The sequence below is a fragment of the Peromyscus eremicus genome, chromosome 6 (assembly GCF_949786415.1).
Source record: "Peromyscus eremicus chromosome 6, PerEre_H2_v1, whole genome shotgun sequence".
NCBI classification, from domain to species: Eukaryota; Metazoa; Chordata; class Mammalia; order Rodentia; family Cricetidae; genus Peromyscus; species Peromyscus eremicus.
The window spans coordinates 1,427,006-1,449,203 of record NC_081421.1 but is presented as its reverse complement, the minus strand read 5'-3'; the positions used below and the strand labels follow the sequence as shown (position 1 = coordinate 1,449,203).

Below are 22,198 nucleotides of genomic sequence, written 5' to 3'. Positions count from 1 at the left end.
CAAAGACAACTTACCAGACAGTTGTTTCCACTTGGCTGTCATTGAGCTGTCGATTGTCCAGCTGGGCAAAAAGTGGGAAAAGTACTTGAATCCCTCCAATTGAATGGATTGCACTATGGATTGAATGTGTTACTATAGCTTTCACATCCTACATAAAGACAAAAATATTTATTAAACTTCCATGACATGATTTTCATTACTATTTCCTGCCCAAGGCATCTTTATATGGTTAGTGTATTTTGATAATGGAACAGCTCTCAAGAATTTAATTATTGATAGACATACATGTATAAAGTAAAAATTAAGTAACTTTGACTAGTCATCTTTAAAGTTGAAATAAGCTGAGAAGACTGTATCCTAAAACCATGAAACTAATTTAACTTATTCTAGAAGAAATATTATTGGGTTTAAGGATATTCAAGCAATTTTCAAGTTGGCAGGTAAAAATATTTTCAAATAAGAGTATTTTTTATACCTAGCAACTTCATGTTCAGGAAGTCAACAGATTTTATTTCAAAGGACACAGAAACACATGATAACAGATGGAACAAGTTTCCAACTAAGTCAAAAGGTGAAGACAGAGGCTTGGTTTAGGAATTCAAACTCAAAAGCAGTAACGTTTTGTAGGTGAGCAGTGCTTACTGTGGGAAATGAAAACACTCTCAGTGCTGAGAGCATGAACACAAAGGCCCATCCACTTACCTGGAGCATCAGCGCATGTGGGGAATGCACAAATATGGAAGCATTTTCCTTTGGTGAGGACTCCAGGCAAAGCTGAGCATCAGTGGCCTTGGCATTGTATGAAAAGGCAATACTACTTGCAAGTTTCCCATCATACAGAACCTGTTTGTGATGTTCTGCCAAATGAATATCACTCTCAGACTTAAACTTGAAGGTACTCTGTAAAAAAAAGTGTCATTAATACTCTTTTTCAAGTATGGGTAAACTTTGAATTTTTAAAGCAAAGAACAACTACCATAATGATAGTTATAATATATATATATAGTATCTGGCACTGGACAGGAGTGGTGCATATCTTGCTACTTTCACTTCAGTTCTGAAAGCTGTTTGATTTATTAACAGTGAATTGTTTTTTTTTTTTTTAAGAAAAATTCAGTTTATAGATTAATCCAAGTATTTACAAACACTGCAAACCAACTATGTCTGGCCAAATTCAAGCAGTTTTCTACCTGTGGCCTGACTACTCTCTATAGTCTTTTTACCTCCAATCTGTTTGCAAACCACTAATTACCAGATGTAAGTGAAGACAAAGGCAAAATGAATAATTAATCACATGTATCCAATGTTATAGATGGTACATTTACATTAAAATATGTTTAGCTATTTCAATATTAGAAATGAGCAAAACTGCCCTATTTGGATCAGATGTTTCATTTTACTTAATTATGTAAAATATAGAACATTATTTCTCATCTCAAAGCTTTTAATTTTAGCTACTTTTTAAAAATCACTGCTTCACATGTTTCAAAATAAAAGTAAGTTTCAAAATATGCCATTTTAAAACTAAAATTTTATTTTTTGTCCCTAATATATACTACAAAAGAAACATGCAACGAGAATTTCTAAAACTCTGTAGTGAAATGATGACTTAGGCAGGTAGTGACGCTGCCAAAAGAAAGCTATCTGATTATCTTTCTCTGGCTGACTTCGTATTGTAAAATAACATTTACCATACACTTCACTAAAGTCATGAACACTTAAAAGGGTTAGTAGTTGTACTTAATCTACTAAGTTTAAACTACCATTTAATAAATATGTTAGCATGTTGACTTCTGTTGCAGACCACCAGTTAGAGAAAACTTACTTCAGAGAAATAAGACATGAGTTAATTTGTAGAAACAAAACTATCTTATGGAAGATAAAGGCAATCAAGAACCACCAAAGTCACCTAGATAAAGAAGGACTACCTAGATAAAGAAGGACTACCTAAAGAGCTGAGTGGGCAAGGGCAGAGCTGTAGTGTAAGCAGGTAGAGTAGATCATGCAGTTATAGCTGAAAAGCCACAGGGAGATACTGGGAGCACTAGTTGAAACTGGAATAGCATCCATCCTAGCCTCTTCAATGAAGAAAAGACTTTTAATGACCTTTGAAACACAGACTAAGATGAGGCTGTGAGGGGAAGGTCCAAGACTATACACAAAGGGGCTTAACTGGGGCTGCGTGGTCCTTGATCCAGTCTCACTTTTTTATGTTTACTGTGGTTAGTTCCATGGGGAAATTACAAGGGTATCACAACAACTCTTGTCCGACAGACAGCCTATATCAAGATAAGACAGATGTTTGCTAGCTTCGTTTCCAGTTCCCAAGCACCTTAGAAAGCAACATTCCCTCTAAAACATGTGTCCAAGCATCAGATAACCTGATTGATGACCCAGTGTTTAAAAATGTTTTCTTTGTTTCGTAATTATCAAACTTTTCTTTAATTCCTTTTATAAAACACAGGTATTCTCGAAAAAAACAATGGACTGTGTTGATTTTTCAATTAACAAATAAAATATACACAAATCCTCAGCATTAAGATTTTCTGCTACTCTCATAAGGATCTTAAAAACATACTACATTTTTCAACTGCAACAGATACTCATTGTTTCTCCATGAGGCCATGCATAAACATGTAATCATAAACATTTAGTAGGATAGCAAAATCAATGAACAAGTAGTAAAGTTAAATAACAGGTTCACTAATGTATACACTTACATATAATAATAACATGTGTGAAAATGTGTCTTAAATATAAGCCACAGGTGCGAAAACATAACAAATAAAACTCCCTGCTTGTTTAAAATATACTAAGATATTTAAAACATCCACATAAAATTAAAATGTTAATTTGCCTCTTAAGAACTTTAAAAATTGATTTATATTTTAAGAATTTTTCTAAATAAATGATAATCAGAATTTTATAAAATAAGAATTTAATTTTTGGCCAACCAAAAACAATCTGCTGATTCCATGCAAATTTGATTTTCATCAAAATTCCATCCAACACAATTCTTAACAGATCTTGAAAGGACAATTGTCAGCTTTATACAGAAAAACAAAAAACCCAAGATAGCTAAAGTAATCCTGAACAATAAAAGAGCTTGCTCAACCCTGTTCACTGCTGCTCTAGTCATAACAGCCAGAAACTGGAAACAACCAAGATGTTGCTGAACAAAAGAATGGATAAAGAAAATGTGGTACATTTAAACAATGGAGTATTATTCAACTGTTTACAAAACAATGACATCATGACATTTGCAGACGAATGGATAGGACTAGAAAAAAATCATCCTCATTGATTTGACCCAGGCCCAGAAAGATAATTTTTTTTGTATTTTTTTTTCATTCTCTTACACGTGGGTAATATCCATTAAATAAATGATAACCAAGCTACAATCTGAGGAACCAGAAAGGTTAGTTATACAGTAAGGGACAAGTGGAGATGCAGGGATCTCTCTGGGAGGGGGAAATAGAATATATTTTATGGATGGCCTGGGGGTCAAGGGAAGGGGAACAGGAGAATCAGGCATTGGTGGGGGGTGGGGGGGTGGGGGGGAGATGGAGTTGAGGAAGGGATTTGGGGGAGAGACAGCTAAAATTGAGGGGCATTTGAGGATGGTATAAAAACCAATTGCAGTGGAAACTTCCTAAAATATATGAAGACAATCTTAATGAAGTCTCCAAATAATAGGGAGACAGAGTCCCAACTGGCCATCTCTTGTCACCAAACTCAGGTTCAGAACACCTGATTAGCCTGGATTATATCCAATTGAGCTGTTGGCTAAAAGGGTCCCATGGAAATCCCCAAAAAACTCAAGCTGTTGCCAAGATAAATAGCTTGCTCTCTACAAACTGACAGCAGCACCCCACTGCTATAGACAATACCCACACAACTCAATGAACATGGAGAGTTGGAGCTGGTGCCTACATAGAACCTTCACCCCTCCATTCTACTGTCTTCAGTAGAGGATGATACTCTGTGTGCTACCAAAAGAGAAACATAAACACCAACCTAAGCACAAAACCTTTGATGTACCATCTGTCTTGCCTGCAAAATATGCTAAGCTTATTACTATAATTATTACGCAAAGCTTGTGGAAGTAACCAACCAATGTCTGATTTGAGTTATGGTCCAGTGGACGAAATGAAACCCATACCTAGCACTGATTGGCTGACCAAGAACCAGAGACTAGATAGCCCAGGGTCCTAAGGTAAAACCAATATAATGACTCCTAGTGACATTCTGCTATACTCATAGATCAGTGCTCAGCCATCATCAGAGAAGCTTCCTCCTGCAGCAGATGGGAACAAATATAGAGATCCACTGCCAGACATCATGCAGAGAGTGAGAGATCTTGGAACACACACTTCTAAATGTGATGTCTCCCCTCAGAGCTCAGGGAACCCCACAAAAGAAGAAGTTGAAAAAGTGTAAGAGCCACAGGGGATGAAGGACACCAGGATAACGAGGCCCTCTAAATCAACTGATCAAGGCTCATATGAACTCACAGAGACTGAAACATCAAGCACAGGGCCTACACAGGTAAGAAACAATTCCTCTGCGTATATATTACAGCTTTCAGTTCAATATTTTTATGGGATTCCTGAGTATGTGAATGACTGTGTCTTGGATTCTTGCAGTTCTTTTCTTTCTGTTGGTTTGCCTTGTACAAGTCTGATGTGAACATTTTTATCTTATTATATTTTATTTTGTTAGGTTTTGTTGCTATCTCTTAGAAGTCTGCTATTTTCTAATGAAAGACAGAAAGGAGTGGATTCGGGTGAGAGGGATGTTGGGAGGAGCTGGGAGAAGTAGAGAAAAGGGAAACTGTAATCATGATATATTGCATTAGCAAAGAATCTATTTATAATAAAAATAAAAGTGGAAAAAATTTCTCTCTTAAGAACTTTCAAAATAGGTCTGTATTTAATAATTTTTCTAAATAAATGATAACATTTATAAAATTATAACTTAATTTTAGTCTCAAATTCCTGGAAAAAATACAAATATATATAAAAATATAAGTAAATATATTATAGAAATTGTCTACACAGATTATGTACAATTATGTACAATAAGCTACACATTATCATTCCTATGAGACCTCACATTGTCTATTAGCATGATACAGTGAGAAGACCTGAAGTAGAACAGTGGCTTCTTATTCCAATGATGTCATATGTATTGGTTTTATGCAAAATAAAAGAAATATATCTGGATAATATAAATACTTAATAGAAAATACAAAACAGACTGAAAGAAATAGGTAAAATGTGTAAGATCACATATATTTCTAACATTCTAAATTTAAATTTAATTTCAACCACTTAGATGTATCAAAGTCTCTTCTGAGAATCTGAGTTCAAGTCAGAAGCAATCAAATTTAGTTGGTGCCTTCAGTCAGACAACTTTCACAGTTTTCCATGAGTTACATAGAATTCTAAGTGGCACTGTGGGAACAGTTTAAATTTTTTTCATATTTACCTATTGCTTTATACACTAAACTGGTGATAATGTTGTTATGTTTTGGTAAATAATTCTTCAAAAGTAAGAACTGGCATATCCATCTTTTTAGGCCCTGCATACACTGAAAGTGCAATTAAGAGATGATGAATGAATTCCCTGTCACAGCGCATTACATCATGTAAAACCTACAGCACCAATATCCAAGAAAATAAATCACATCACACAGAAAGGAAGAGTGAACAGGAGGACTTGTTCTACAAAAATGAATTAGTTAGCATTCATTTATTCATATACTCATGCACAAAGGATATCAATGTATTATATAGAAACACATTATTATTCATTATGTGGCATACATCATCAATTTTAACAGTATTTTTAATCAATTTTAAGTTACATAATAATTGTTCCTTAAAATAATATTGGCAGCTAGCCTTCACTAAAGATTGAAGTGTTCAAAGATACCTCAAGTCAGTAAATAATGTTAAAGGACAGCATAGAAGACATGAAGCAACTTACACCCTCTAAATAACCCCTATTAAGTTGACCCACAGGATCTTCAGCCTCAATTTCCATGATCAAATAACACACAACATAACTTTAAAATTATGTCAGTGTTCAATCCCATAGCAAACCCAGAAAGCATTATTTTAATAGGAAATATCAAAAGCATGCAGTCTGACTTTCATGGACTCTAAAATATGAGTAAGTGAGCATATCCCTTTCTGCAGAGATGGTACTCCAGGGGCAATTCCAGTAGAGTTTTGAGAGTAGCTTGCAAATAACCAGTTTACTCTAACCCATTATTAGAGATCATCAAACATATTTTAACAATATTACCTGTGGTCTCTCTTATACACTGGTATAAATTTTTGTTATCAAAATAAAGCTTGGGAAGGAAATATTATTTTTATAAAACTGGCCTTTGTGTTTAATAATTATAGGTGATACATTTGTTCATCTGTGGTGATATTTTGTGTACCCTAATAAAATTTACCTGAACACTGGAGAACAGAACAAGCCACTAGACTAAACATAGAGGCCAGGCAGTGGTGGTACACACCTTTAATCCTAGCACTCAGGAGGCAGAGATCCGTCCGGATCTCTGTGAGTTCAAAGCCACCCTGGACCTCATGAGATTGACTCAGTCTAGGAGAGAAACAGAGACAGGCAGTGGTGACCCACACCTTTAATCCTAGCACTTGAGATCTCACACCTTGAATCCCAGGATTTGAGAAGTAACACGCCTTTAATCCCAGCAATAGGAAGTAAGTAATACGATGGGCAGAGAAAGGTATATAGGCATGAGGAGACAGGAACTAAAGGCTTTTGGTCTGAGGAAGCTCATTTGGCTAGAGGCTTTTTCAGGCTAAGGAGTCCTAGAGGTAAGATGTGGCTTGTTCCTTTGTCTCTCTCTGATCTTTCAGCATTTACCCCAGTATCTAGTATAGGATTTTTTTTTTTTTATTATAAGACCATTTAGGAATTCGTGTTACATTCATCAGTTAGATACTAATAACTACAAATGAACTGATCCACAATTTTTTACTCATAAAGCCTTAAGATCACAGAGTACTTTGAGTATCAATTTATATACACAATAGATCTCTTTACTGAAGAGAAATTTGAAAAACTAATAACTAAAACCTTGAAAATATAAAAACTTATTACATTAAGTTTTCAGGTGTGTTGGGATAAATGCCTAAAATCCCAGTACTCAAAAGACAAGAGGATCATAATCTGGAAGCCAGATGGCATACTAATAATGTACATACAAGGGGATATAACATTATACAGGCAGCCTGTACATCCAGATTATCTGTAAGATAATCTAATGAGGCAGGACATCATTTTGTAGACCATAAACACCTAAATTGGGCCATTTACCTAATGTAAATATGAGAAAATGTACTAACATGCTGCTTAACTAAAAAGCTAAGTCTAACTGCCACAAAAGTTGCAGGATGGTATTTGTAATACTGACCTCCAGAAAGCATTACTAACCTCAAGAATATAGGCATTCTGTTTGCTTGTTTGCTTGCTCGCTTTTTGAGACAAGCTGGCCTCAAACTTGCAGCAATTTACCTAGCTCAACCTCCCTAGTGCTGGGTTTAGAGGTGTGAACCACCATACCTGGCTGCCACATTTATATAAAAGACAATACATGTGCCAGGCAGTTGTGGCACACGCCTTTAACCCCAGCACTCAGGAGGGCAGAGCCAGGTGGATCTCTGTGAGTTCGAGACTAGCCTGGTCCACAGAGCGAGATCCAGGATAGGCATCAAAACTACACAGAGAAACCCTGTCTCAAAAAATGAAAAAAAAAAAAAAAGACAATACATATTACTATCCCCATAACACATACTGAATACTGCTGAAAGAATATTATCATAATTTTGCAACACTCAATAACTATGTTCTAGTGCTAGCTCTGTATTTTAAAGCACAACATATAATCCATTCTGGGCCATTAAAAAAATCATATACATTCTAAAAGTTGTATCTCAAACCCTATCTTTGAAAAGCATATATAATCCGATCAGTTTATTTCCTTGCTACAAATTTGGAGTAAATACTACTTTAGCAAAAACCATGATCCAAATTTAGTACTTGGATACTCAAAGCTTTCAACAATTTAAGCTTATCAAAAGAATCCTAGGGCTTAATTATAAAACTAATCTTCCCACTAAGTGTTTTACCACAAAGTCATGCCTAATAGTGAGTCTACCCATATATATCCTGTACACCTTTGTTTCCATTCTGTCAATCATGTCCTCTGTCTCAGATGCCTGTGACACCAACTTATATCCTAAGAACTCTTAAAAATCTTCCTTCTCTGTAAGATTTTCATCAAAGAGTATAAGCTCAATCATATTAATGCCCAAAGCTTAGAATACTTCCTTAATTTAATAAATATTAGATATATTGAATTTTTTCAATTGAATGCCCTACAATCAACACTATCACCCTCAAACATGTCAGATTATTGGAGAGAATAAGGATTATAGACACAAGTTTGACAATAAATGGCAAAGTTAGTAAAAGAAATTTCAATGCATGCAATAAAGTTAGTATTTTAACATAGCAGAAAATAATTAAGATATTAAGATAATGACATATATCAGTTTACCTACTGTGCCAAGTATTGGCCTCATAATCACTGTAACATTTCATAAATTTTTAAAAAAGGGCATCACTGATACAATGTCCAATAGTCTTGCCATGTAATAAAATTACACTCACTACAAAAAGACACTGCAAATTAAGTCTCATTTGCCATTATCAAGCAATTACAGAAACTGATTCTTCTACTATAAGTGAAGATTTTTGACCTGTCTGTAGTGTCCTGGAAGGATGGTTGTTTTAGTAGATTGGAATTTTAAAAGTCAGACTGAATAATCATTTAGCATTATAAGAATGTAAGAGACATAACTTACTGAAATGTCTCAAACAGAAAGAAGTGTGAATTTCTATGTATATGTATGTAATATATTTATATATATTCAATGTACACACATATAGATCAAAGCTCTACAGTTTCTTTCACAAGTATCATCATTCATTTTTGTAGTAATTACAGGATGTCTGTGGATGTAGACATAAATGTATCAAAACTCCAAAATCCCCAACCAACAGCACAGCTCGTTATCTCTACTACTATACTAGTGACAACAGCTGCTTTTTCCTAGGACTCAAGAGTTACACCATGCTCATCTTCACAAAGAATATTCAAAAAGCCTCCTAGCTGTGTTGGTCCACTTAAATGCTGACCACCCTAGAAGGCCATGTGTTCCATTCCCTGGATTTCACTAAAATTACCAGACATGATGGTGCATGCCTTTAATACCAGCATGTGAGTTCCCAGGCCAGCCAGGGCTATACAGTCAGGTCCTGTTTAAAAATAAAAATCTTGTTTTATATTATAGCAGAGGATATGAGTTATTTACCCACTAAATTTCTCTTGCTCACTTATGCAATATTTACTGAAACAATAAATGAATGGGATAGTAACTGTTCCTGTTTGTACTTAGTTTGCCTGACACCTCTTATTTTGCTCATCCTTTCAATTGAGTAACTGCTACCTCTGATTTGAAAGAGAAGTCAAAGCATGTGCTGTGAGGAAATGTCTGGTATTTATTTACAAAGCTCAAGAAAAGAAAAGCATGTAACTTTGATTTTACTCAGGTCAAGTGAGCTACTGACTTATACTCAATCTCAAATCCTTTACTTCTAGACACTAAAATATGGAAACTATTCACCAAACAAGACCATTTCTAGCCCCCTCTAGTGTTCTGTTAGCATTTTTCTGTGTGACACAAATCAATTTTACATGAAAGAAGTTTGCTTTAATCAACTGTGTACATTTAAGAGAAATCACGAGAAAGAAGATTTTACTTCATCTACACCTTTCATTTGTTGTGTCTGGGGCTCAGTCCTAACGATCCATGTTTCCCACTTTGGTCACTGAAGTGTGTTGGTGCCAACATTTCTCCTAATTCTTCTCATTTCTCATACCTAGAGAAACTTTCATGAATGAATTCTGGCTTGTAAGGGTGTTTTTCTTTCATAACTTTAAAAAAATACTTTGCTTCATCTCTATGATTTTCCTAGTGTGGTTTTTCCAAACCACTGCTTCCTCAATCAATTTCCAATTTTCTCTCATTTACAAGGATTTTCTTTACTTTTGGCTCTTCATTTTTCTGTCTTGCTTTTTTGTTTGTTTGTTTTTGTTTGTCTGTTTTTGATTGACTTTTGTGGGGTTCTTGTTTTATTTGAGCATCTGAAATTGTTTATTGAACATCACTGCCTAGTTTCCAAAGGGAAGGCTGACAAAAATAAAACAGAACACAGACTATGAAGGACCAATCCTCCTTTGCAGGGACACATGCCCCTAACCTGGGTGTTCACCTTGTGATTTCTCTCCTTCCCTAGGATTTGGACACAACACAGAAGGGAGTTAGACATGCAGGTAGTTGAGTCATCTCACTCAAAGCAGAGAGATGGATGACAGCTTGGGACAGGGCCAGCTAAGACACTGTGCAGGCATTCTGGCTATGGTGTCAGGAACAAAAGTGGAGAAAGTTGGAAGTTGGAGATATGGTATCAGGGTTTCCTTTTCAGAAGATTGGTCCCACAGAGGACTGTAAGCCAGTGATGGCAGTGGCTAGAATCACAAACTGACTTCTTTATTATCACCTGCCTTTCAGATAGCTACCAGGAAGAGATCCCCAGAACCTGCCTCCTCCCCTCCTTGTCTAGTTTGGTCTTGGAGTTGGGGGACCAGAGGCCAGAGCAGATGCAGCACTGCACATGGTATTTGCCACCAATGGTATAAATCCTAATGATGGCTCCTGCAGCATTTATAGGTCCTCCCTTGAAGTACTTGTAGAATTCTGCAGGGAGGGACTGGTAGACTTCCACAGTGTCCAGTCTGCAGGCCCCAGCTACTTCTTGAGCTGCTCCTCCTGTGCTCTCTCCTGGCCTATAGATAAGCAGTTTAGCATGACTCCAGGCTCTTGGCCAGATGCCAGATGCACTGCATCAATATAGGATGGTAGGAGCACACTTGTCTGTTCCATTTCCAGGATGAAGCCTTAGTTGGCTGTCTCCTCTCACACCTGGTGGACACTATCCAAACGGTGTCTCTGGCTGTCATCCCAGTGGTGAAGTGAGAGAAAATGCCCAACCTAATTTTCACATTTCTCCTCCACAAAGGTCTTGTGTTTCTGTCCCCTCACCTCCTTTCCTTCTCTGGCTTGGCACTAACCATACAGTTATTGGAGCATCACACAAAAACCAGACAAACCATTCTTACAGTTTCCTTAAGCACAGGAGCACTTAACGATAGCATATGCATACACCAAAGTGAACTCCCTGTGCATCTCTTCCAGCTGCTGGTCCAGCTCCACTCTTCACAAGCTGCTATGTTCCTCAAACAGTGTTGTGTCTCAGCTATCTCCAGGTTCTTCAACACGTATTCATTCTGCACTTGCAGTAGCCCCATGCAAGCTGTTCCAATTCTACCTGAAACTGCTTCAAGTGTTTGAGCTCTTTAAATTTATTTTAAGTGGAGTTACTAAGGTCTTTAGCTCCATTACACCTGAAATATTTTTACATTACTACTTCAGATACACTTTTCTGTCACTTTCACTTATGCTTAACATATTAGACATTCCAATAAGAGATCAAACTTAAACAAAAGTTATTCAAAAGTAAACCAAAGCAAAATTAAAGAAAAAGAATAATGTTCCTATCTATATTAAGTTCTAATACAGCCATTGTAAAAAAAAAAATAGCATGATTCTGGCCCAAAAGCAGATAGTCCAACTACTATACAAATCCACATAGAAGTTACTTAGCTAATGAAAAACAGATGTACCCTATAACCGAGCTATACCATTCCTGGGTATTCTCCCAGAGGACTCCAAGTCAGCACATCACAGTGACACTTACATATGAGTGTTCACTACAGCTCTAGTCACAGTAGCTAAGTTATGGAGCAAACCCAGGTGTCCTACAACAGGATAATGGATAGGAAAATGTGGCACATACATACAATGAAATTCCTTGATTTAGCCATAAAAAAAGAATGAAACTGTGTCATTTGTAGGAAAGTGGATGCAACTAAAGCTAATTATATTAATAAATTTGAGCCAGTTTCAAAAATAGTGTTTTTCTCATTTGTGGTTTATATATTTTATAGAGATTAACGAAGTCATGCTTGTTTGTGTGACATAAAAGTAGATGCTAAGCTGCTGCAGGCCACATGAACAGCTATGAACACAGCTAAACACAAAGATATATCCATAGTTACAGCACTGTGAGAATTTTTCCTTTGCAAATTTTTTCTAAGATGATAATATAGTTCTTAAATGTGAACTCTGTAGGTAACAATGATGTGTCACAATGAAAAAAGGTAGGAAACTCCCCTTTTAGGGGTGCAAGGAGATATAGGGGTAAGGGTCCAAAAGTAATGGGAATGAGAGGTAAGTAAGGCCCTCACCATACAATGTGCTCCTGTATCAAAGTGTTCATGTGTAACATAGGACCATGAGAGTCAACTAACTGTTATATCCTACATACTCTGAACAGTCTAACTACAGCTCTCCTGCAAGCAGTGACTTTGCTCACTACCAAGACACTAGGGTGAAGTATGTGAATGTTCCTGTCAGAATGTGGCTGGGTCTCATTTGCATCTTTTCTTTCTTTATATTATCTAAATTTCTAGTAAAAAACCTGTCAACATCAATGAGTTTTGCGTATACAAACTGCTAAATAATAACTATGCTTTGTATTTCCAATTGAGAAAATTCACCTGTGCTCATTAATTTACAATCTCCATTAACAAAGGCTCAGTTGGTTAGGGACTTTTACAACTTAATATGATAATTTCTCAAGCCATGCCCACAATTAGAGGTATTTCTTGTGTATATGTCAAATTTTAGTGTAGGCCCTTGACTCTCTATATAAGGACACTACATGTAGAAAGAACACAATTACTTAGCGCTCCTTCTAATTTTTACCACTGTTATAAAAGAGCATGACAAAAAAGAGCCAAATGAGGAATTTCTAATTCGCAAAGCTGTTCAACACAACGTTGGCTCCTTTCTGAGTAGAAGAACCTAACACTTAGATCTCACCCTTTCCCTTATGTGCTGCCAGGAAGCTCCTATTGATTCTGAAATTTGCTTACGATAGTGACAGTGGATTTATAGTTTACATCATTTTTCAACTTCTCACCTTTATTTATATTTTGTCACTGTATTTAATATCATTTAATTAGTGCTCAATTGTTTCTTCACAGTGTGGGGGGATGGGTCATCAGTAAAGAGCACTTGCTGTTCTTGCAGGGGTCCTAGATTCATTCTCAGTACCCCAACAGTAGCTCAAAAACATCTGCAAGTCTAGTTCCAAAGGACCAATGCCTTCTTTAGGATACCAATGCCTCTGTGGATACCAGGCATACACATGGTGCACATACATAAATACAGGCAAATGTGTGTGTGTGTGTGTGTGTGTGTGTGTGTGTGTGTGTGTGTATCTTTAAAAACAGAAAGCTAATGAAAATATTTTATGATCAAGACAAAGGAAGACAGAAGACTAGATACATTCTAAACCATATTAAGACTCTCATGTAAAGTTAACACAAAGCAGAACAAGAAATTAAATAGAGAGAAAAAAGGAAAATAAAATCATGAAATTTGCAGGTAAATGGGTGGAACTAGGGGGAAAAACCATTCCAAATGAGGTATCCTGGACCAAGAAAAACACATATGGAATGTATTAGCTTTTATGTGGATATTCGCTGTTAAATCAATAATAACCAAGCTATAATCTGTAGAAACATAGAGGTTAGGTATAGAGTAAGGTATTACGAGAGACAGATCTTGTTAGGAAAGGGCAACTGAATAGATAGGTATGGATGGATGATGAGGGGGATGGAACGAGGATGGGGGAGGGGGAGGGGAATGGGACTTGAGGGAGGGAATATGGGAAGAGACAGCTAACATTAAGGGCCATCTGAAGGGTAGTATTGAGATCTACTATAGTAGAAGCTTACTAAAATATTTATATACATGAAGGTGGTCTACATAAAATCATCAAATAATGGTGGAGACAGAATCCCTACTGGCCATCTCTTGTCACCAAATGAAGTTTCTAGTACCAGGACTGGTTACATCTAATTGAGTTTTTAGGTAACGGGGTCCTATGGAAATCCTCAAACTACTCATGCTGCTGCCAAAACTATAGGTTGCTCTCTATAAACTGACACCAAGGTCCTACTGCGGAAGACAACACCCACACAACTTACTGAACATGGAGAAGTTGAATTGGTGGCTACACAGAGCCTTCATCACTACCTTCTAGCAACATTGGTATAGGCAGGTACTCTGCATGCTACCAAAAAATAAATGTAAATAGCAACACAGCTTCAAACCAGTGGATCAACTGCAAAATATGCTGGGCAATGGTGGCACAAAGCTTGTGAGAGTAACCAATCAATACATGATTTGACTTAATGCCCACTCATGAGATGGAACCCATACCCAACACTGCTTGGGTGATCACGGACCTGACACACTAGATAGCCTAGGGATCTAGGGTAAAACCAAATACTAATTTTTTTTTTTTAAGTAGCAATAAAATGACTCCTAGAGACATTCTGTTATACTCATAGATCAGCACTTTGTTCAGCCATCAGCAGAGAAATTTCCTTCTGCAGAAGATGGGAACAAATATAGAGACCCACAGCCAGATATTATGCAGAAAGTGAGAGACCTTGGAACGCTCAGTCCTACATGGGATGTCTCCATCAAATCCCTCCCCTCAGAGCTCATGGAAATCCGCAGAAGAGGAGAAGGAATAGAGGACAGGAACAAAAAAAAGGTCCTCTAAATCATCATGATCAAAGCACATATGAACTCAGAGACTGAGGCAGCATGCACAGGGCCTGCAGGGGTCTGCACCAGGTCCTCTGTGTTTACATTATAGCTTCCAGTTTAGCGTTTTTATGAGATTTCTGACTGTGTAATCAAGTGGATCTCTGAGATTTATGCCCCTTCTCTTGGGCTCTTTTCCTTCTGTTCATTTGTCTCATCCACCTAGTTTTTGTTTTATCTTTTATTTTAATTATTATCCCTTAAAGCCTGTTTGTTACTAATGTGAGACAGAAAAAGAGTGGATCCAGATGGGAGGGGAAGTGGGGAGAAACTGAGAGGAACAGAAGGAAGGGAAACTGTAATCAGGCTATATTATGTGAAAAAGGAATCTATTTTCAATAAAAGGGGAAAAGGGGAGGGGATTGGTATAGGGGAGAAAAGTGGCTATACTAACACCAATTCATATCTAGGCCTAGTGAAACAAAATAAAATGGATACAAGATAGCAGCATGTAATGTCACTGTGACATAAAACAGCAAGACTCTTTTTAGTATTTTGGTTATTAAAGTCACTGGGAACAAACAGATCTTTTTAAAGGAGTAATTTTGTTACTTACATGTCTAACATAAAACAATAAAACATAAATATGAATGTAAAAAGGTTTAAAAAGAATATTTTATTATTTAGTATTATTCTTCAAAAACAATCTTCCCGTAAATTTAAACTTTAAAAAAGTAGCAACACAAGACGTGCTCCTCAAACATTATCAACTTCGATTTATAATGTATAATTTTATCTCCCCTCCAAATAGTCTGAAATTGTACAAATCCAAATGTGATTTAAGTAATTTAGCCATACGTACCAAGTGTACTTATTAAAAACTATTTCATAGGTGTCAATTCTGCATTTTGCCTAAAATGCATCTATTTCAAAAGCTAAATAGAAATCAGGATAATGTGATAAGTCAGCATCAGTGGTTTTGTGAAAAAGTACTACATCTATTACACTATTCTTTACCGAACATAAGGAAAAAGTAAATGTAGATGCATAAAATGAATGATCTCAACGGGACAGAGCATTGGACACTGCTTCTTCCTCTAAATATTTAACTCTTTTCTCCATTGTACCCCTTTCAACATGTCATTTTTATTAAAGATTTGTTTATGTATGTATGCACTTCTGAGTGTTCTGCCTGCATGTATATCTGCATGCCGGAAGAGGGCATCAGATTCTGTTACAAATGGTTGTAAGCCACCACATGATTGCTGAAATTGAACTCAGGACTTCTGGAAGAGCAGCCAGTGTTCTTAACCTCTGTGACCTCAAAATGTCATTTTGTATGTTCATAATATAACAAGTCATTTTGTATGTTTGTAATATAATGTACGTATTTCAAAATCTGAGATTTCAAATACCACTTTAATAAGCAATATACTGTTAGAAAATAATTTTTTAAGAATTGACAGCTAAAGGTATGTCTTTAATACCAGAACACCTTTATGAAAAATAAGAAGTTCATGAAATGACAATAGTTAAAAACAGAAAGGGCAGACAAAAAGGAGCATCACAATAAGGTTCAAAAAGTTGGGGTGACACTGACCCATACTGAACAAAGATTTTCACTAAATCTACAGTGTTACAACAGACTATACAAACAAGACCTATGTAGGGAATTTGTAATAATGTGGCCATTCCTACCTTATAACCAGGTCCTAATTGATGAACTGCAAATATCTGTGCCGGGTTAAGAGCTTCACTGAACACATACACGGCCCCAAGCTGGCCACAGAATACCCTATTGGCATCAGCAGTTTCTGAAGATCCAAGAAAGCACTTGTCATAGCTCTATTTTTAAAAGTCACAAAAAATGAATCGTTATTTTGTAATGACAGAACATTTAAGAATGCATTTCTTCATTAACAGACGTATTTTAAGATACCAATAATAGTGAAAAGCATTGTATAAGCTGTTTTTCAGGTATTTCAATAATAAGTCAATGAACAAGTTTTAGAGAAAATAAAGTCAGTTAAGTAGGAGTTAAACACATACCATCCATCACAACCTCAGACTTGACCACTTTTTCAAATTGTAACACTAAAGACAAAGAGTTTGTAGTTGTTTATAATTGAATTCTATACATCAGAAAACAAATTATAATTTGTTCACTGAAGCAAAGCTAATTTTAAATTGCTAATATTCACAGCTGCTCAAATTTAGAGAGGTTAAAGAGAATCAAAAGAATGACTTTATCAAATCTTAACTATAAATCCATAGTTAATTTTTAAAAAATTCTACTTCATTTCTCCACATGGATTTACCACTCTCTTTTTCTGCAGTAATTCAGCAATGATGAAGAAAATCATTTCTTCTTGTATGAGTAGGGATTATACAGAAGCAAACACACAATAATGATTCAATCTGCTCAGAATATTGTCCATCTAAACAATTTCCCATCTAGAAGGCATGGCACATCTACATCCTTTCAATGCCAAACACTGAAGCCAGAAACTGTAGTTACTGCCCAATGTCCTCCCACAGGATATCACACATTAATTCTAATAAGCACACCAATATTCAGCTATCAATCTAGACAGAGCCAGAGAAATCAATTAGTAGACAAACAGATCTATCAAATATGAAATCCCATTTGTGCCTCATACAATAACAAAAAATAATGTGAATGGAATAAAAAAAAACAAGAACTCATCATTAAACATGCAAGTGTAATTTAAATTGTGGAAACTAAAGTTACTACTACATAAGGAATGTGTACATGCCCAGGCTTCTCCATTTCTTGAAGTACATTCACAGAATTCAAAATCTTCTGTCTCTTTTATTGTTGTTGTTGTTTTAAATACTGTCTTTTCAGCTAATGTTGGTCAACAAAAAACAGGAGCTTCCTTTATGTTAGTAATAAAGAGACTACATCCCCCTGCAACATCAGTGGACGGGAAGCAGAATCCTATTTCTATGTTCTCATTTGCCAATGGTTCCCCCAATGAGTAGTCTGTTGCGCAGTAAAGCAAGCTTCCCCTATAAAGGCACAGGCAGGAACTTTCTAAGTTCTGCGTGTTCCATGTATCTTCTGTGCATATTCATATTGATTTGCTCTGTTGTTGTTGTGTTATTTAAAAAAGTACTCTTAGTGAAAATCCAAGAATCTTAGCTTCCAGATCATACAAAAATAAGATGAAGTCAACTTGGCTGGGGCAGAACAGCTTGTCACCCATGATCTACATATAGACTAGACAATACTAACAGTCTTATTCATTTAAGAGAAAACAGAACAAGAGAATATAACGTAACCCCTTCCCTCAAAGATATTAAAATTAAAGAAGATGCAAACAAAATTTAGAAGTAGATTTTAGTTGTTTTTCTTAAAAGCAAGTCATTACTATTACAACCAGGTATACTAGAAGGGTCGTGTATCACTGGCATCAAAGATAACTTTCAGCACTGCAAACCATGCTTTACTTTGGCCCTAAAATGCTAGGAGGAAGGAAAGGGAAAACTCAAACTACAGAAATAGCAAGCATTCTGGAGATTTTGACTCCATGTCTTCTCTATCTAGAATCCAGTGTTGCCTGCTCCAAAACAGACACACAAAGTGAAGCAAGTATCTCTGTGTTATGATGACAGATCATCCTGTACCTGATATGCCCTCTGTTTCACAGTCCTTTTCTGTTAAAGAATTCTAAACATTGCAGCCAGATTGAGTTTTTTTGTGTTTGTTTTTTCGTTTTGTTTTGGTTTTTTTTGGATTTTTGAGGCAGTGTTTCTCTGTGTAGCTCTGACTGTCATGGAGCCCACTTTGTAGACCAGGCTAGCCTCAAACTCACAAAATCCAGCTGCCTCTGCCTTCTGAGTGCTAGGATTAAAGGTGTGTACCACCATGCCCACCCAGATTTGAAATATTTTCAATATAAACTTGGGAGGCTTTTTGTCCTGGGTCAGATGCAAGCCCAGGCCTGTATTTGCAAATGAGGTACCTATATAACCTGACCCCAGGGTACCACATAACCTCATTCTATTTTTATTTTTTAAATATCATTAAATCATGTGTCTGAAACAATTGCATACTATATTTAAAAATTAAATATAAATTATATAAGTATAAATTAATTAATTTAAGAATAAAATATAAATAAAACCTTTCAAACAGAAATTTGCATGTTTCTACCAAATAGTCATTACTTATATTACAGTGAGAGAACATACTGTAAAACACATTTAAGAATTTAAACTTACATCATTTGTGTTTACATGCCAAGCCATGTCACCATAAGATACCAGCTGGCCATTGACATAACAACGGATCTCACTGTTCCTCCATCGGTTGTAGATGTGGACAATGCTGATCATGTACCACTGCAATACAACAATTAAGATGTCAAATGTCTAAAACACAGTCACAGCCTTTGTACTTCCTTACAAGAGATCTCAAGGAGTTTACAACTCATGTCCCTTCCTCCCATTTCTTATGTCCCTGGTGAAAGAAGAGGCCAGGGAACTCCCAGTCTCCAACACTGATAAATAGAAAAAGAAGTGACTGCTTAGGAACTGAGAAAGACACACAACATTTGAAGGCAATCACAGAAAAATCACTATGAGTGGATAAACTTCATATCGAACACTTGGGATGAAAAGGAAATGTGGGATGAACAGGAGGGAAACAAGTTTGCAAGCAAAAGGACGCACAGAGGTTTGATGAAACCTTCCTCAGTATTTAGATGCAGCAACATCTGTAGGAAACTGGCCTTTTGCTTTCTGCATAATGGTTTATTCCTAAAGCTTGTGAGAAACATGAGATGATGATCATCATAGCTTAGAAAAATAACTGGCAACAGTGTGGAAGTGTAGCTGCCAGACAAGTGTGGATGCAGATAAGCCTATAAAGCTTCGAGAAGGAAACCGGAAGAGCCTGAACTAAGAAGACAAATGCACTGATAAGTTAAAGGAGGGGAGGAGTAGTTAACTAATGGCACTGATAGAAGCACTAAGTCAGAAAACTATGAGTTTTCAATGGTGTCTACTATTTCACTTAAATGGCTAGGTACCATTAACTTATTCAATAAAACATGATGATCAGGTATATAATTTTTAAACCAACAATTTATTTTGGATCATAAATAAAATAAATAAGATATATGAATACATGAAAGTATAAATTACTGGGTAAGTTAATCTCAGTTAAGTTATATCTATTTTTCTGTTTCTTGAGACCATCAAAATGTAGTAGATGCAAATGAGTTTTTACCATTTCAAAGGACTCCAATATTTGACATATTTTTAAGTTAAAGACAGTAACAGAACTTGAGTACTCTCCATACATACACGTACTGACACTAATCATGTATACTGTGATTTACATGTAATCTGAGATCCAAAAATTGATATACAAAAGTGTACAACAAGAAGAAAAATATATGTACTAAGAATTCCTGAGGTACATATTACAACTAAAGAAAATAGAAAAATAAGAAAAAATACAACATAATATTTACACAAATATCGCTATAAGCTATGCATTGAACACTTTCTACAAATGAGGTAACATGCTAATGGGTACACTCATTTTTACAAGGTCAAACACCTCTTAGGCAGTGCAGCTGGGCAAACAAAAGTTTTAGTGTGAATGTCTTTTTAGAAAAGGCCAGTAACCCACTTACTGAGGTATAGTTTTCCCTAATTGAAGCATAATAAGAAATTAACTACATATCTCCTGAAAAATTAAAGAAAAAAATTAGATTTTTTTTCTAACAATAAGGAATAATGAGGTCAAATAATTATAATTATGATTTTCGTTTTCAAGGTTTATTAGAATCTTTGCAGAAAAAAATTTTTGAAACTGTATAGTCCCTCGGCCCTACTCCACCCAAGACCCTTTGCAATCCCTGTATTTAAAATGCTAACAGAAACAGAAGTATGTTTTCATAAGCAAATAGGAACAAAATAAATTAAAATGTGAGCAGATGGATTGAACTGCTTTTACTTCACTTAACAATTCCACCTGTTTGTTTTTTAACATCTAGCTAATTTATGTTATTCTTATGCTTTAGAAATTCTTATGCTTTTGGGTGGATGGGGAGGTGGGAAAACATGGAAGGAGTTAGAAGAGGGGAAACCATGATCAGAATATAATGTATGAAAAGAAAACTATTTTCAATAAAAAAAGGAAACTACAGTATTTGTCAAAAACATATATACCTAAAATTTTCAAGTCTAATAATCTCTATTTCTATCTAGATCAGTGTTCTCAAAACCTTCTTAATGCTGTGACCTTTATTATAATTTCTCATGTTGTGGTGACCCCCAACCACACATTTATTTCATTTTTACTTTATGACTGTAACTTTGCTACTGTTATGAATTGTAATGTAAATATCTGATATGCAGGATATCTGATATACGGCCTCTGTAGAGGTCTTAATCCACAAGTTGAGAACCACTGACCTAGATTGATGGAACTTATGTCTTTAGAAAGCAAAAGCCCTTTTTATTTGTTAAAGTTATAAATTTTTTCTTTTTGTTTTTCCTGCATGTGTGTCTGTGTGAGGGTATTGGATCCACTGAAACTGGTGTTAAATACAGTTGTGAGCTGCCATGTGTGTGCTGGGAGTTGAACTCATGTCCTCTGGAAGAATAGTCAGTACTCTTAATCTCTGAGCCATCTCTCCAGCCTGTTTAAGTCATATTTTTATATAGCTACCGAATTTATTGGTATTCTACTGAATTCAATACTGTCAGTCATTTGAGAAAATAAAAAATGAATCCATCACAGATCTTAGTCTCAACACTCATTAAATGGGCATAAAGTTATTTTAAAAATAATTCTAAAAAGAGTGGCATTAATTATATCTGAAAATAATATACATAAAGAGAGATGGGTGGGGGTACAGCTCTTTGATAAAGTGCTTACCTAGCACGCATGTATCTCATTAGTTGGCTCCCAAGTCAGGGAAGGAGGGAACCCAGAAAAGATAGCACAGAAATGTTGCGTGAAGTAGGACAATCTGATAGGTCTGACTTGGAACTGTCTGAACAAGTAAAACTAATTCACTCAGATCACATGGATAAAACTTTTAATTTATTTTGTAGTTACTGAAAAGTAAATCACTAGCTTAAGAAAATGAGTATCATCAGGGAGATAAGTCTAGTATTAGTGTATAAAATAGTTTAGGAAAGAAAGAAATCATTCAAGATGAAGAGGAAACAATGTGAAAAAGTTAAGCAGCAAGTAATGAAATTTTAGAAGGAAATAGATGTATTTCAGAGACATAATACATAGTACTAGAAAGTAATCAAAAAGAAGATGAAGAACATGACCCAATCACTATAAGGATGGC

The 22,198-nt window shown here is 35.8% G+C and overlaps 1 protein-coding gene across 3 annotated transcripts in view; it reads right to left on the bottom strand.

The window, feature by feature from the left end:
- Positions 1–22,198, bottom strand: part of Nbea (neurobeachin) — a 547,801-nt gene that overhangs the window by 437,653 nt on the left and 87,950 nt on the right. For all 3 annotated transcript variants that reach the window (XM_059265100.1, XM_059265102.1, XM_059265101.1), the window contains exons 7-10: positions 19,101–19,220; positions 16,551–16,697; positions 703–900; positions 15–148 (exon numbers count right to left, since the gene is read on the bottom strand). In XM_059265100.1, coding sequence (XP_059121083.1) covers positions 15–148; positions 703–900; positions 16,551–16,697; positions 19,101–19,220 — 599 coding nt within the window. The remainder of the gene's footprint in view (positions 1–14; positions 149–702; positions 901–16,550; positions 16,698–19,100; positions 19,221–22,198) is intronic.